The 17612-nt window shown below is 41.3% G+C and overlaps 1 protein-coding gene across 4 annotated transcripts in view; it reads right to left on the bottom strand.

The window, feature by feature from the left end:
* dock3 (dedicator of cytokinesis 3) overlaps positions 1-17612 on the bottom strand; it is a 980202-nt gene that overhangs the window by 151230 nt on the left and 811360 nt on the right. For 3 of the 4 annotated variants that reach the window (XM_043708483.2, XM_043708484.2, XM_043708481.2), the window contains exons 33-35: positions 14486-14571; positions 5985-6011; positions 5771-5866 (exon numbers count right to left, since the gene is read on the bottom strand). In XM_043708483.2, coding sequence (XP_043564418.1) covers positions 5771-5866; positions 5985-6011; positions 14486-14571 — 209 coding nt within the window. The remainder of the gene's footprint in view (positions 1-5770; positions 5867-5984; positions 6012-14485; positions 14572-17612) is intronic. The other variant, XM_043708482.2, reaches the window with a different exon arrangement.

The raw sequence follows: 17612 nt of genomic DNA on the forward strand, positions 1-17612 counted from the left end.
TCAGTTCTGGTTGCCTCATTATAGGAAAGATGTGATAGCTTCAGAGAGGGTGCAGAGGAGATTTACCAGGATGCTGCCTCGATTAGAGGGCATGTCTTATGAAGAAGGGCTGAGGGAGCTAAGGCTTTTCTTATTGGAGCGAAGAAGGATGAGAGGTGACTTGATAGAGGTGTGAAAGATGATGACAGGCGCAGGTAGAGTGGATAGCCAGAGACTTTTTCCCATGGTGGAAATATCTATCATGAGTGGGCATAATTTTAAGGTGGCTGCAGGAATGTTTAAGGGAGATGTCGGTAAAGCATCAGACTTTTGGGGCGGCACGGTGGCTCAGTGGTTAGCACTGCAGCCTCACAGCCTCACAGCACCAGGGATCTGGGTTTGATTCCAGCCTCGGGTGACTGTCTGTGTGTGGAGTTTGCACATTCTCCCAGTGTCTGCATGGGTTTCCTCCGGGTAGTCTGGTTTCCTCCCACAGTCCAAAGATGTGCAGGTCAGGTGGATTGGCCATGCTCAATTGCCCGTAGTGTTAGGTGCATTAGACAGAGGGAAATGGGTCTGAGTGGGTTACTCTTCGGAGGGTCGGTGTGGACTTCTTGGGCTGAAGGGCCTGTTTCCACACTGTAGGGAATCTAATGTCAGAGATAGGTTCTTTACAGAGGGTGGTGGGTGCATGGAATGCACTGCCAGCAGTGGTAGTAGAGTTAGATACATTGGGGACATTAAAGCGACTCTTGGATAGGCACATGGAAAATAGTACAATGCAGCACATGCAGGTTAATCTGATCTTAGAGGGTCAAAAGGTCTGTACTGTGCTGTACTGTTCTATATTCTAATTTGGAAGATCACAAACCTAATTTCAACCTGAATGCATTCACAGGACTGATCACGTGTGTTATGTCTTTGTCCTCTGCTTGCATTTCGATTGTTCAGTTTTGACACTTTGTCTATAAGGAGCCTGAAGCTGAGCAAACACAGGTTGTCTGACAGTTCACGCCACATTTCATTGGTTGATTTTGAAAAGTGACAATATCAGCTACAGAATCTAAAAACTTTTGCAGGACCTTCCTGTGACTTAATCATGTCACAACAGCATAGAGGATTAGTTCACTGAAGGCAGCATCAAGTTTACAATCTTAACAACTCTCATTAAATTAGAAAAGCACATAATTTTACTTGCCAATGCTTTCTGGTGGATTATACATTGGTAATTGACAAATCAGGATAATTTCTGCAAAATATAACAAAGCCTGTTCTTCTGCCAAAGCATGGCTGGTGCACCATCAATTATGATGGAAACCAGTTTCTTGACTGGAATGTTTTTCTCAAACACATCTCTTTTGAATGTATTGTAGCTATCCTTACCTCTTATTCTCTCTTCAATGGGCAAAAGAATGAGATGATCCACTTTAGTTATGTCCTTAAACACAATCATCTGGGCTGTGTCTGTTATGTATGGATTCATCAAACCACAGTGAGAAGCATTCACAGTCCTTCCAGATCCTCCTGTAGTTACTGAAAGACGTCTTTAGACAAAGAATCCACTTGCCTTGCTATTGTGGAAACATCAAATGACATGCTCTGGATTGCTATTATTATTTCTTCTTTCTTCTTAAAATCTTTTAATAAAGAGTCAGTGGCCACACTAATTGCTTCCTTAGTTACTTTACTGTCTGTGAATGACTTCTTGTATTTTGCTAAATGGCAGTAAATGCAAAGTGATGCTTTAGTGCAAATCTTTTATTGTTGGTTTACATAAAAATGATGCTTCAGCTTTCAAAGCGGCCTTCAGGTCATCAATTTTCTTTGCCTAAAGAAAGCTATTCAAGGGAAAACTATCCTTGGATTTACTGTACATCATTGTGCAGTGTCATACCAAATTCCCACCTTTATTTACCAATATACTTTGGTGACATATAAGGCAAGGTTGTTTACAGACTTGAACAAAAATTGTTTTCCTACGGCATGTGGAAGTTGTACATTTTTTGTTTTCTTTTTAGATTTTCTCATCATTATTGCTTTACCTTCTGTGACAGTGTGACATCACTCTGCCACAATTCATGCAGGTCAGCCTCTAGATCCGTGCTTCTGAAAATTCCAGAATGTTGATGGATGCTTTAAAATGTGGAGAATTGGGAGGTCACCTCTGCAGTCATGATTTATTTCTGGGGTCCCTGGTCAGCTTGTGTTGCTCAGATATTGGATGTGGGTTGTGGTAGTGTTCCCCACAATTATTATTTGCCCTACAAAGACTTATCAGATAGGCAGCTGAAGAAAGAAAACTGCAGGTCTACAAAGGAGCAGTACTACATGAACTGCTCTTGCAGACAGTCTGTATGGACATGATGGGCTGAATTGCCTCTTATATTTAGAGTCATGTAATATACTGGTTTCACACATCTGTTTCTAGGATTTGTTTGTTTGCACTGCCATCACAAAACGTATTTTACCTGTAATGATAGCCCAGCTGGAGCATAGCTGGCAAATCCTGTTAAGAGTGTGTACATTCTCTAAATTCATTGTTTCTGGAAACGGAAGTCATGCAGCAGGATTATAATCAAGATGCATGCGTGCTGAGGAAGTTTTGGAGGAAACATAGGTCAGCTGTCATAAACACGCACAGCAAGAATTCTCTACCCCAGGCGGTTGTGAAGGCTCAGTCTCTGAGTATATCTACAGTAATATATTCTTGATTATAAATGGCATAAAAGGGTTACAGAGATGCTGTGGGTAAAAGGCATTGGAGTGTTTGATCAGCCATGATTGAACTAAGTGTTGGAGTATGTTCGACAGGTTGAATGATCGGATCCTGTTCCTGCCTTCCAAACATCCCTTTCATCATAACTGAATAGTGACATACTAGAATGTATACGTGAACAGGGTCAAATATGGCTGTGATGTTGCTCACAAGATGTTGACATTCATAAGTCTCACATTTGGACAGTCGTTTCTTGAATTAGCTGCCAGCTCAGTTCAGTTGATGCAGCTTGGGCCTCAGAATCTGATGGTTCAAATTAGGATTTGAATGCCTAACTATTACCCAAACTTACCACTGTCACCAGTACGGTCCATTCCCTATGCCTAATTATGCCTTTTAATATATCTCCCTAATCCAGCTCAGCTAACTAATACCTCATACTTTCATAATTTCCCCTATTCAAATTGAACACCCTTGCTTCAGATTGAACTACTTCACATTTAAATATAATGTAAAATTCTATCATATTGTGGTCAGTCATCCCTCAAGGTTCTTTTACAGCAAGATTATTCATCAGCCCTTTTCATTACATAATACAAGATCCAAAACAGCCTGTCCTCTAGTTGACTTTTCAACACACTACTCTAGAAAACTCACTAAGAACTCCAGAAACTCATTCTCCACAACAGCTCAATTAGTTTACCCAATCCATATGCAGGTTTAAGTCACCATGAGTACTGTGTTGCATATGCTATTTCATCCTCTGGCTTTACTATGCTCCATATTACTATTTGATGGTTTATTAATAACTCTAATCAAAGCCTGCTATCCAATGCTGCTTCTCAGTTCCATTCAGATTCCACACATTGTTCTGCTGATCAGATATTCTCCCTTATAATGTAATGACCCCATCTCATATAATCAGTACAACCTCACCTCCTTTTCCTTCTCATTTGTCCTTCAAGCCCTGGAAAAGCAAGGGCAGCAAGTCCTGGAACAGTGTGGGCTGTGAGCCTTGGAAGTGCGCGAGCAGAGCAGATCCCAGAGCAGCGAGCAGGTAGTGAGCCCTCGGTGGAGACCGGTACGGGGGAGGAGTCCTGAATTTGCCTTGGAGCAGCTGGGAGCTGGTACAAAGCAGACTGGAGGCCTGGAGTGGAATGGGGATGGCTGTTGGACTGGCTTCTGGTGCAGGTGGTCAGACCACATGCGGAAGCCCTGCGCTGAGCTGCTACAATGTAATGTTAATTTGATTTTTTTTTACCTTACTGTAATGTCAATCCTTTAATGACGTCTTATTACTAACTTATTTTTTAAAACTTCTTTTTATTCGTCTGTTGTGTCCAAGATTTGTACCTAGATACTTGTACATAAGATGGCACCATAAGAGACAGCCATTGGAATAGATTTTCACTGTACTTCTACAATGGCATACATGTGACAATAAGAGCCTATTCTATACTAAATGTTGAATATACTTAAATATTTAGTTCTCAGTTTTCTGTTTCAGTTCTTTTTCTCTTTCCCTGAGTCAAGGGATAACTGCAGCTTTCAAGGTGCTGCTTTGGCTTAACAGGAGGGAACTCTTTCACTTGGATACATTTTTACTCACTTGATTATTGGTAGGAAAGAAAGCCCTTTTACTTGCTGAGATACTTGCTATTTCTTTCATGCAATTTGCTCCTGAAGTAATGGGGTTGGAAATTTTGTTACAATACTCGGTTGAAAATTGAGATGTATTCAAGGTTTTCTGACCTCCAGAAGAGCAGCAATGAACTAAAGAAAGACCTATATTTATTTAGCTAATTTCATAGTCTTTAGACATCCCAAAGCATTTCATAACTAATTAAGTTCTTCTAATATAGTCACTGTTGTAATGTAGAAAATGCATGAGGAAATTTGTGCAGAAAAATCCAACAAAACCAATGTATTGACTAGATAACTAGTTTCAGTACGTTGGTTGGGAAATAAATGTTTGCTAGGACACCAGGGAGAACCATCTTGCTCTGAAGCCATAAGACCTTTTATGTCCACTTGAGAGGACCTAAGGTGCCTTGGTTGAATGTCTCAATTGAAAGACAACCATCTAACAGTGCAACACTTCTTCAGTAATACACTGAAGTGTTAAACCTAGATTCTGTGTTGAAGTCTCTGGCATGGGATATTAATTCAGAACCTTATTCAATGCTCTCCTTAGTGATGTTGGTACAAACAGGCTTTCCACACTCAGAAATACCACTGGACAAAGATGGAGAAAAAACTTGAAGAGGTGTATCTTTCAGCACAAGCTATTTATTTCACTATGTACTGGAAGTCAAGACTTGGATGTTCTTTACTGGGTGGTTTTGTGTCTACTGATGATAATTATCTAAATACTTGGAGAAAGTTTGTCAAGGGAGAAATAGTGACAGATTTTACATGGAAATACATCTCACTGATAGACTTGCAACAATGCTTTAGCAATCCCTCTGTTTTGTTAGTAACGCACAGAGGAGTGTGACATTATTCACTGGGATAAGTATCAAAGCCCTACAGGGTATCGTGATATTGTGGCTTATTTATTTAGGATTGGTAACCTATAGAGCATATGTTCAAATCCTATCATAGCAGTTTTGAAGTCAGGAATAAGATTGGAAATTTAAAAAATTATGGTGCTAATGATGGAACTACTAAGAGTGGCTATGAAGTTGGCAGTTTCTTATTAAAACTGAACTAGTTCATGAATGTACTTTAAGGGAAAGAAACCCCTTTCCTCTTCTGATCTATATCTGATTAGTGTTCTACATTAATGGCTGACGACTTTAATTGCCTTCTGAATTGGTTTAGCAAACCACTCAGAAGTATCAAAGTGAAAGTCACCACCAGACTGTCAGGGTATAGGAGCCTTGCATCCCCAAAGAAGGCTCTTTTGAATCATGGGAAACAAAGACAGGATAGCAGTCTTGTCAGGAGGCAAGACTGTAGCATATCAACTCGATCATAAAATAAAGAATTAAGCAGTAAGTAAGCATTGTTGTAGTTAGATTTCACAAACATGAATTTCTCTCCCTAGCACCGCAACCACAGACAGACATCTACCTGTAGTCCAGCAGTCTCTCCATGAGGCGAGTTACTGACAATACGAAAGAAACACCAGTTTCTCTCCATGTTTCTTGTTCAATCTTCTCTAATAAACTGTGAGTACAAGCAAAAAGAAAGTTGTGAACGTTCCCTTCTGCAGCAAACCTCCCCAAGCACAACCTGCTATCATTTTGGTAACATTTTAAAAAAATCTTGGGTATTTTAATCTTACCTAGGATAAGGCCCAAAGAGCTGGGTGCTATTTCCAGGCAGCAAAAATTAAGCAAAGACAAGGATATTAATCACATTACTACTGCATGATGTTAAAACTATGAGTTTACACATACCAGCACTGAGTCAAGAAATACCTACAATGCTTAAAGTTGATCATAGTGACCTTGACAAATAAAGTCATCCCACCATTGGAAAGTCAATGCAGTAGAAGGAGCACTTTACTGGTGAAGGTCATTATTCAGCTATCAGTGTAAACAGAAAAATTAAACATTGTTACTTTTTGTATATAAGTCCTGAAAGGTTGGAGACTAGAGCTGATGGTTTTCATGTCCCTCTGGTGTATGTATAATATCAGATTTGAATCACCTTCAACTCAGAACTGAATGGAATAATTAACTAAAATATTGCATTTGAATGTTATAGCTTCTCAACTCTCTTTTAGATACATTTTTCCAGGAATGTCACCTACTTTCTTAAAAGCTCAGACTAGCCAGATATAGACACAAAACATGAAAGAACGTGATCCCACCCACTCTAGAAAGAACTTGCACCAACATGTTCATAGAATGTTTCTCGGCTGAAACATCCTGTTTAGCCCAAAACATCTTCATGAGTGTATTGAACCACAACTCTTCTAGTTTAATCCCAAAAGTCTTTAACATTTCTTTGACAAAATCACATGGATGCTGAAGCACGGAATAAATTTAAAGATCAGGTAGAAAAATTTTCAATTCGTCACCGTATAAAGGATTATGGGGAGCAGCTAGGAAAATGGAATTGAGGCCGAGATGAGATCAACCATGATCGAATTAAATCATGTAGCAGGCTCAAACGGCTGAATTGTTTACTCCTGCTCCTTGTTCTTAATATTTTGTGTATTCTGAAATATCCCCTTGAACATCTTCACTACATTTCTATTGACAGATCCCTCGACCAATTTGCCAGTTCACTTTAACTAGCTCTGCTTCAAAATCTTCATAATTACCCTGAATCAAGATTAAAATAGTAACATTCCATTCTTCTCTCTCACAAATTGAATGTAAAATTCAGTCATATTATGACTGTTGCTACCAAGGATGCCATAATTGTGAGGTCATTAATTAATCCTGTCTCATAATCCTGTCTGATTTATGATTGGCACTGCAACATGTTGTTCTAAGAAACTATCCCCAAAATGTTCCAGGAACTACTTATCTAGACTACCTGAGAGGACAAATTGACAGTGTAGGCATTAGGAGGGGCTGAAAGGAAAAATAGACAATGTCGGTTTAATCATAAAACACATACTGCAAAAATGTAATGATATGACTGGATAATACAACCATGTGTATTAGTTCAAATACGATTGGTTAATGTAATCACATACATTAGCTTGGAATGTGAACTATATGAAAATGTTTGAGTAGAGATAGGAGTGAGTAAAATGCAACAATTTGATTAGAAATTATTATTTGTAGAAATACTCAATTGGAAGCTTGTTGTCTGTAAAATTAGGATAAAACATTTGACCTTGTGATAAAAATTTCAGCTGCATGTCAATTTCTTAACATGTATGAATGTTTAAACAAAGAAACTTGAGCCTCATCTAGTCTAAGAGAAAATAAAAGGTTAAACTCACCCTTACACAATCTTTGTCCATCTGACTTTTCCAATTGATATGTAGTTTACAATATCATTGTACCTTTTTGACAAGCTTCCATTACTACTTCCTTTATATGGCACGGCAGCACAGTAGTTAGCACTGCTGTCTCACTGGTTCGATTCTAGCCTTGGGCAACTGCTTGCATGGAGGTTGCACATTTTCCCCACGTCTGCATGGCTTTCCTATGGGTGCTCTGATTTCCTCCCACAGTCCAAAGTTGCGCAAACTAGGTGGATTGGTGATGCTAAATTGTCCATAGCGTCCAGGGATGTGCAAGCTATGTGGATTTTATATGGGAAGTGCATGGTTACAGGGCAGGGAGGCTGGGTCTGTGTGGGATGCTCTTCGGAAGGTCAATGTGGCTACATGGGCTGCTTTCACACTGTAGGAATTATAAGATTCTAACTTCTTAATCGTGCCTCCTACATCATTAGAGTATCGAACAAAAACCAAGGATACCAGTACTTAGCCATAAGGAGCCCATAACAAATAATCTTTAAGTCAAAATCATTTGTTTACTATTGGGCAGCATGGTGGCTCAGTGGTTAGCACAGTGCCAGAGACCCGGGTTCGACTCCAGCCTCTGGCGACTGTCTGTGTGGGGTTTGCACGTTTGCCCTGGGTCTGCGTGGGTTTCCTCTGGGTGCTCCGGTTTCCTTCCACAATCCAAAGATGAGCAGGTCAGGTGGATTGGCCATACCAAATTGCCCATAGTGTTAGGTGCATTAGTCAAGTGTAAATACAGGATAGGGGAATGGGTCTGGGTGGGTTACTCTTCAGAGGGTCGGTGTGGACTTGTTGGCCTGAAGGGCCTGTTTCCATACTGTAGGTAATCTAAAACAATCTAATCTAAAAAAAATTTAAAAACTATGATCCTTTGTTTCTTGTCACTGAACCAATTTTGGATTCAACTTGCTACTTTTCCTTGGGTCAAATGCGTGTTACTTCTCTGACCAGTCTACCATGTGGCAACTTGTCAAAAGCTGTGCATGAACTGATGAATCAAATATACTACTCTCATACTTGTTACCTCCTCAAAAAATTAAATCAAGTTAGCCAGACGTTTCCTTAACAAATCCATGTTGACATAATTAAGATGTGTATAATGGTGAAGGATATAAATAGGCTAGACAAGAATAAACCTTTCCCCTTAATGGAAGTATCAAGACAACGTGCATAGGTTTAAGGTGAGGAGTAGAAGGTTTAGAAGAGATGTGAGGAAAAATATTTTCACCAAGATAGTGGTGGGAATCTGGAACTTACTGCCTGTAAGGATGGTAGAGGCAGAAACCCTCACAATATTTAAGAAGTATTTAGATATGCACTTGTGGTACCAAGACATACAAGGCTTTTGGCCAAGTTTTGGAAAATGGGATTAAACTAGTTCAGTAGTTTTTGAATGGCATGGACTTGATGGGCTATAGGGCCTTTTTCTGTGCTGCAGATCTCGGTTACTGACTATGACTATCATTAATTAACTTATGTAATTTTAACACACAGTTTATACTGTTTCTCAGAACATTTTCCCAAATAATACATAATTGGCATCAAGGTTTAGCTGACTGGTGTATAACTATTCAGAGGTTTACACGAGGACATATTATCATTGTACATAACTAAGTTTGTTTTCTAATTAATTGGGGAGCGGTCACAGCACAGAAGCAGATAAGTGGTTTTAAGCACGGCCTTAAAATAAGTGCAGTAGGGAGTAGAGTGGATTTTTTCTTGATTATATGTTTTATTGAGTTATGTCTCTTGATTAAACTTAAAATATAAGCTATATAATGGTGTTTTGTAGAGGAATAAGACAGTGCTCTTTTCTGGGTTTGTAGATTGAAAGAAGCAAAAATGGCTCTGAGTAGAGTGATATGCTCTTCCTGTTGGATGTGGGAGTTTAGGAAGAGTTTACGGTTTACTGAGGATTATATTTGCAATAAATGCCGTTGGTTGCGAATCTTATCAGATCGAATGGATGGGTGGGAGAGGCAGTGAGGAATGTGCAAGAGCAAGGGGATGCGATGAATGGCAGTTAGAGGAAGGGGGGGGGGAAGTCGCTGATACAGTCACATAGATGGGTTAACTCCAGGAAAGGTAAGAGAGGTAGGCAGGTAGTGCAGGAGTCTTCTGTAGCTATCCCCATTTCAAACTAGTATGCTGTTTTGGGAAATCTAAGGGGTGATGGATTCTCAGGGGAATGTAACACAAACAGCCAAGTTTCTGGTATTGAGACTAATGTAATGAGAGGTACTTCGGATTCCAAGTGATTGATTTGTGTTAGGGGACTCTCTTGTCCGAGATACAGACAGACATTTCTATGGCTAGCAGTGAAAAATCAGAATGGTGTGTTGTTTCACTGGTGCCAGGATCAAGGATGTCCCAGAGAGGGTGCAGAATGTTCTCAAGAGGGAGAGGGGACAGCAGGAGGTTATTGTACACATTGGAACCAAGCACATAGGAAGGAAAAAGGTTGAGATTCTGAAGGGAGATTGCAGAGAGTTAGGCAGGAATTTAAAAAGATGGTCCTTGAGAGTAGTAATATCTGGATTACTCCGGATGGTACGAATTAGTGAGGGCAGGAATAGGAGGATAGAACAGATGAATGCATGGCTGAGGAGCTGGTGTACAGGAGAAGGATTCACATTTTTGGATCATTGGAAGCTCTTTAGGGGTAGAAGTGACCTGTATAAGAAAGACAGATTGCACCTAAATTGGAAGGGGACTAATATACTGGCAGGAAGATTTGCTAGAGCTGCTCAGGAGGATTTAAACTAATAAGGTGGAGGGGGTGTGGGGGGGATCCCAGGGAGATAGTGAGGAAAGATTTCAATATGAGACTGGAACAGTTGAGAACAAAGGTGAGTCAAACAATCAGGGCAGCAGGGACAAAGCAGAGACAAGGCAGGACTGATAAATTAAACTGCATTTATTTCAATGCAAGAGGCCTAACACGGAAGGCAGATGAACTCAGGGCATGCTTAGCAACATGGGACTGGGATATCATAGCAATTACAGAAATGTGGCTCAGGATAGGATTGGCAGTTTAATGTTCCAGGATACAAATACTACAGGAAGGACAGAAAGAGAGGCAAGAGAGAAGGGGCAGTGGCATTTTTGATAAGGGATAGCATTACAGCTGTACTTAAGGAGGATATTCCTGGAAATACATCCAGGGAAGTATTTTGGATGGAAGTGAGTAACAAGAAAGGGATGATCACCTTATTAGGATTGTATTATAGACCCCCTAATAGTCAGAGGGAAATTGAGAAACAAATTTGTAAGGAGATCTCAGTTATCTGTAAGAATAATAGGGTGGTTATATTAGTGGATTTTAATTTTCCAAACATAGACTGGGACCGCCATAGTGTTAAGAGTTTAATTGGAGAGGAATTTGTTAAGTGTGTACAAGAAAATTTTCTGATTCAGGATGTGGTTGTACCCACAAAAGGAGGTGCAAAACCTGACCTACTCTTGGGAAATAAGGCAGGGCAGGTAACTGAGGTGTCAGTAGGGGAGCACTTTGGGGCCAGCGACCATAATTCTATTAGTCTTAAAATAGTGATGGAAAAGGATAGACCAGATCTAAAAGGTGAAGTTCTAAATTGGAGGAAGGCCAATTTGGACAGTATTAGGCAAGAACTTTCAAAAGCTGATTGGGGGCAAATGTTCGCATGTAAAGGGACGGCTGGAAAATGGGAAGCCTTCAGAAATGAGATAATGAGAGTCCAGAGAAAGTATATTCCTGTTAGGGTGAAAGGAAGCACTGGCAGGTATAGGGATAGCATTACAGCTGCACTTAGGGAGGATATTCCTGGAAATACATCCACAGAAGTTATTCGGGTGGAACTGAGAAATAAGAAAGGAATGATCACCTTATTGAGACTGTGTTGTAGACCCCCTAATAGTCAGAGGGAAATTGAGAAGCAAATTTGAAAGGAGATCTCAGTAATCTGTAAGAATAATAGGGTGGTTATGACAGGGGATTTTAACTTTCCAGACATAGGCTGAGACTGCCATAGTATTAAGGGTTTAGATGGAGATGAATTTATTCAGTGCGCACAAGAAAAGTTTCTGATTCAGTATGTGGATGTACCTATTAGAGAAGGTGCAAACCTTGACCTACTCTTGGGAAATAAGGCAATGCAGGTGACTGAGGTGTCAGTAGGGGAGCACTTTGGGACCAGCGAACATAATTCTATTAGTTTTAAAACTGTGATGGAAAAGGATAGACCAGATCTAAAACCTGAAGTTCTAAATTGGAGGAAGGCCAATTTGGATGGTATTAGGCAAGAACTTTCAAAAGCTGATTAGGCGCAGATGTTCACAGGTAAAGGGACGGCTGGAAAATGGGAAGCCTTCAGAAATGAAATAATGCGAGTCCAAAGAAAGTATATTCCTGTTAGGGTGAAAGGAAAGGCTGGTAGGTATAGGGAATGCTGGATTACTAAAGAAATTGAGTGTTTGGTTAAGAAAAAGAAGGAAACATATGTCAAGTGTAGACAGGATAGATCGAATGAATCATTAGAAGTGTATAAAGGCAGTAGGAGTATACTTAAGAGGGAAATCAGGAGGGTGAAAAGGTGACGTGAGATAGTTTTGACAAATAAGATTAAGGAGAATCCAAAGGGTTTTCACAAATACATTAAAGACAAAAGGGTAACTAGGGAGAGAATAGGGCCCCACAAGGAGCAGCAAAGCGGCCTTTGTGTGGAGCCACAGAAAATGGAGAAGATACTAAATGAGTATTTTGCATCAGCATTTCCTGTGGAAAAGGATATGGAAGATATAAAATGTAGGGAAATAGATGGTGACATCTTTAAAAATGTCCATATTACAGAGGAGGAAGTGCTGGATGCTTTGAAAAGCATTAAAGTGGATAAATCCCCAGGATCTGATCAGGTATTCCCTAGAACTCTGTGGGAAGCTAGGGAAGCAATTGCTGGGCCTTTTACTGAGATATTTGTATCATCGATAGTCACAGGTGAGGTGCCGGAAGACTGGAGATTGGCTAACGTGGTGCCACTGTTTAAGAAGGGTGGTAAGGACAAGCAAGGGAACTATGGACCAGTGAGCCTGATGTCGGTGGTGGGCAAGTTATTGGAGGGAAACCCTGAGGGACAGGATTTACATGTATTTGGAAAGGCAAGGACTAGTTAGGGGTAGTCAACATGGCTTTATGCATGGGAAATCATGTCTCACAAACTTGATTGAGTTTTTTGAACAAGTAACAAAGAGGATTGATGAGGGCAGAGTGGTAGATGTGATCTACATGGGCTCCAGTAAGGTGTCTGACAAGATCCCCCATGGGAGACATGGATGAGTGCCATGTCTCTAGGAATTCCCTGGCTGTTCTCATGGCACTCATCCACAGATTCAATCCGTAAGCACATCGACCTGGACCCAATATACCGGCCACTGCAACGGACAGCTGGAACTGACAACCGGAAGCGGCAGATTCAAACCACTACAAATGCTGGAGGAAAGATCACAGAAGCGCTTCACAGGAGGCTCCCAAGCACTGAGGATGTCACCTAGACAGGGGACGAAACGTCTGCAATACAAATTCCCAGCTCGGCGAACAGAACCACAACAACGAGCACCCGAGCTACAAATCTTTTCACAAACTTTGAAGTGAAGAAGGTTACCTCAGATTACAACAGGATCTTGATCAGATGGGCCAATGGACTGAGAAGTGGCAGATAGAGTTTAATTTAGATAAATATGAGGTGCCGCATTTTGGGAAAGCAAATCTTAGCAGGACTTATACACTTAATGGTAAGGTCCTAGGGAGTGCTGCTGATCAAAGAGACCTTGGCGTGCAGGTTCATAGCTCCTTGAAAGTGGAGTTGCAGGTAGATAGAATAGTGAAGAAGGCGTTTGGTATGCTTTTCTTTATTGGTCAGAGTATTGAGTACAGGTAAAAACAATGACTGCAGATGCTGGAAACCAGATTCTGGATTAGAGTGGTGCTGGAAAAGCACAACAGTTCAGGCAGCATCCGAGGAGCAGGGAAATCCACGTTTCGGGCAAAAGCCCTTCATCTTTCCTGATGAAGGCCTTTTGCCCGAAAAATCAATTTCCCTGCTCCTCGGATGTTGCCTGAACTGCGGTGCTTTTCCAGCACCACTCTAATCCAGAATATTGAGTACAGGAGTTCGGAGGTCATTTTGCAGCTGTACAAGCCACTGTTGGAATATTGCGTGCAATTCTGGTCTCCTTCCTTTTGGAAAGATGTTGTGAAACTTGAAAGGGTTCAGAAAAGATTTACAAGGATTTTGCCAGGGTTGGAGGATTTGAGCTATAGAGACAGATTGAATAGACTGGGGCTGTTTTCCCTGGAGGCTGAGGGATGACTTTATCGAAGTTTACAAAATCATGAGGGACATGGATAGGATAAATAGACAAAGTCTTTTCCCTGGGGTGGAAGAGTCCAGAACAAGGGGGCATAGGTTTAGGGTGAGAGGGGAAAGATATAAAAGAGACCTAAGGGGCAACCTTTTCACTCAGTGGGTGGTATGTTTATGGAATGAGCTGACAGAGGAAGTGGTGGAGGCTGGTACAATTGCAACATTTAAAAGGCATTTGGATGGGTATATGAATAGGAAGGGTTTGGAGGGATATGGGCCAGGTGCTGGCAGGTGGGACTAGATTGGGTTGAGATATCTGGTCCACATGGACGAGTTGGGCCAATGGGTCTGTTTCCGTGCTGTACATCTCTATGACTATGACACATCTTACACAACGTCCATTTCTTTTTTTTTGTCAAACAGATTCACAGATTGGATCAATTCTGAATAATGTGTTCCTTCTCCACTTCAGACTATTTGTAATGTTACTGATTCTTTCTCTGCACTGCTTACAGGAGACTGAAGAGTTCACGGTAATTTTCATCTCCTTTTCCATCGGATACCAGACTGTCCAGTTTATCGATGAGCTCTGCTTCTACCTGCAACAGAGGAACAAGAAGTAAAAACTTTTGCAAAGATGTTATCTGTAATTGGGACTGGAGCTGTGCGGGAACAAACAGAAAGCAGCCTGGGAAGGTAAGAGATTATAAAAACTTACCTCGTGGATTTGGGGCATGCACTTCAGGACCAGAGCTGAGTGGGAGAGAATGGAGAGCAGTCTGGGAATCACCTGATGAAGGAGCGTCGCTCCGAAAGTTAGTGTGCTTCCAATTAAACCGGTTGGACTATAACCTGGTGTTGTGTGATTTTTAACTTTGTACACCCCAGTCCAACACCGGCATCTCCAAATCAGTCTGGGAAGGTAAGAGATTCTGATTTGAAATGGTTTTGACTGAGGAGAAACTGAAAAGTGACATCACAGGAGGGCTGTGATTTGATTGGCTAATAAGAGTCTGCTAAATCTGAATGTGTTAAATTGACTCTTGTTGATTTCTTGATTGCAACTTATTTATTGGTTACAACTTGCATAAGCAACAATATACAAACATATGGAGAGTCAGGTGATATGTTGTTTCTGCATGACGTGGGACTCCATCGTGGTTCCCAGTGATCATGTCTGTAGGAAATGTTGGTTGCTGGAAGAACTCCGGCTCTGAGTCAAATGAGCTGATGTCTGAGATTCAAACATTGCGACACATCAGGGAGTGGGAGAGTTACCTGGGTGCTGTGTTTCAGGAGACAGTCACACCCCTTAGACTAACTCAAATTCAGCCAGTAGTCAGGGACAGGAGGATATGAGGCAGGTAGAGGGATCCAGGGGGGAGAGTTGCAGGAGCCTCAGACCCCGTTCTTGTCCAAATCCAAGAGTTTTGCTCTGTGTGTGGATGGGAATGGGGACTGCAGCACAGTGGTGAGGGAGCCATTCAGGTTGGGGGGGGGGGGGGAGAGAAGAGAAATGTTGTAATTGAGAATAGTATAGTGAGAGTCATAGACACTGTTCTCTGTAACCAGGATTGAGAGTCCCAAAGGTTGTGTTGCCTGCCTGGTGCTCGGGTTTGGGATATCTCATCTGGGCTGCAGAGGAACTTGGAGTGGGAGGGTAAAGATGCAGTGGTTGTGGTTGTGGATAAAACCAGAGAAGAGATTCTGCTAATGGAGTATGAACAGCTACAAGCTAAATTAAAAAGCAGAACCAAAAAGGTAATAATCTCTGGATTCCTACTTGAGACACGAGCTAATTGGCACAGGGTCAATAATATTATGCAGGTAAATACATGGCTCAAAGTTTGGTGTAGGAGAAATAGATTTGAATTCATGGGACATTGACACCAGTACTAGGAATGATGGGATCTGTTCAGATGGGACGGTCTTCATCTGAATTGTGCTGGAACCAGAGTCCTAGCGAATTGCATAACTGGGGCTATAGACAGGGCTTTTATCTAAATAAGGGAGGGGAGAGAGATCAGTTATAGGGGAAATTAGAAAACCCGAATGAAAGGAGGAGGTAAGAGCACAGAAGTCAGGAGAGGTTATTAAAATCTCCAGCATGGACACAAATAGGACAGAATGTAAAGGATGGTTAGCAATCAAACTTCAAGCATACCGGACAAACAAATGACATAGAGGAGAGACAGTTAATACAGGACTGAAGGTGTTCTATCTGAATGCACGCAGCATAACGAATAAGGTAAATGAGCTTGTGGTGCAGATTGAAATTGGCAGGTATGACGTGGTGGCATCACAGAGACGTGGCTGCAAGGGGATCAGGACTGGGAGCTGAATATTCAAGATTATACATCCAATCGAAAAGATAGGCAAGTGGGCAGAATGGATGGGATTGCCTTATTAGTAAGAAATGAAACTAAATCAATAGGAAGAAAAAGGTAGGATCAGATGGTGTAGAATCTGTGTGGGTAAAATTCAGGAACCGCAAAAATAAAGAAAATCATAATATGAGTTATGTACAGGTCTCCAAATAGTATTCAGGAGCTGGGGCTCAAGATGCACGAAGAGAAGAAACGATGTGCAGAAAAGGCAAAGTTACAGTGATCATGGGGAATTTCAAATGTAGGTGGACTGGGAAAATCAGATTGATAATGGATTGCAAGAAAAGGAATTTGTGGAATGTCTACGAGATGGATTTTTGGAGCAGCTCGTGGTGGAGCCTTCTACGGTATATGCAATACTGATGTAATGTTGTGCAATGAGGCTGACTTGGTAAGGGAGCTTTAGGTGAAGGAACCCTTAGGAGGCAGCGATTGTAATATGATTAAATTTACTCTACAATTTGAAAGGGAGAAGATAGAATCAGGTTTTACATCTCAATAAAGGCAACTACAGGGGCATGAGGGAGGAGCTAGGTAGAATTGACTGGGAGAGGAGCTGAGCAGGAAAGACAGTGGAACAGCAATGGCTGGAAGTTTTGGGAGTAACTCAGGAGACACAGCAGAGATGCACGGCGAAGAAAAAACAAGCATGGTACAGGGAGGATGAGGCAACCATGGCTGACTAGGGAAGTCAGGGATATTATAAAAACAAAAGAGAAAGCATATAATGTGGCAAAAGGCAATGGGAAACCAGAGGATTGGAAAGCTTACAAAGACTCACAAAGGACATCAAAAAAAGGAATAAGGAAGGAGAAGACTAAATATGAGGGGAAGCTAGCCGGTAACATAAAGGAAGACTGTAAGAGTTTCTTGAGATATATAAAGGGCAAACGAGAGGCAAAAGTGGAATTGGGCTCCTGGAAAATGGCACCAGAGAGATAGTAGTGAGGAACGAGTAAATTGGTGAGGAACTTTGTGTCAGGCTTCAAACTGGAAGACAGAGTAATAACCCAAAAATTCAAGAGAGTGAGGGGGCAGAACTGAGTATGGTGGTCATCATCAAGGAGAAGGTGCTAGAAAAACTGAATTGCCTGAAGGTGGATAAATCCCCTAGACCAGAAGGATTACACCACAGAGTTCTAAGGGAGATAGCTGAAGAGATAATGGAGAGATAGTGGAGGCATTAGAGGTGATCTTTCAGGAATCGCTAGAATCAGAGAGGGTTGCAGAGCACTGGAAAATCACTAACATGT

This window comes from Chiloscyllium plagiosum, unplaced genomic scaffold (genome assembly GCF_037043375.1).
Source record: "Chiloscyllium plagiosum isolate Xiang-an unplaced genomic scaffold, Cpla_swu_hap1 HiC_scaffold_14, whole genome shotgun sequence".
NCBI classification, from domain to species: domain Eukaryota; kingdom Metazoa; phylum Chordata; class Chondrichthyes; order Orectolobiformes; family Hemiscylliidae; genus Chiloscyllium; species Chiloscyllium plagiosum.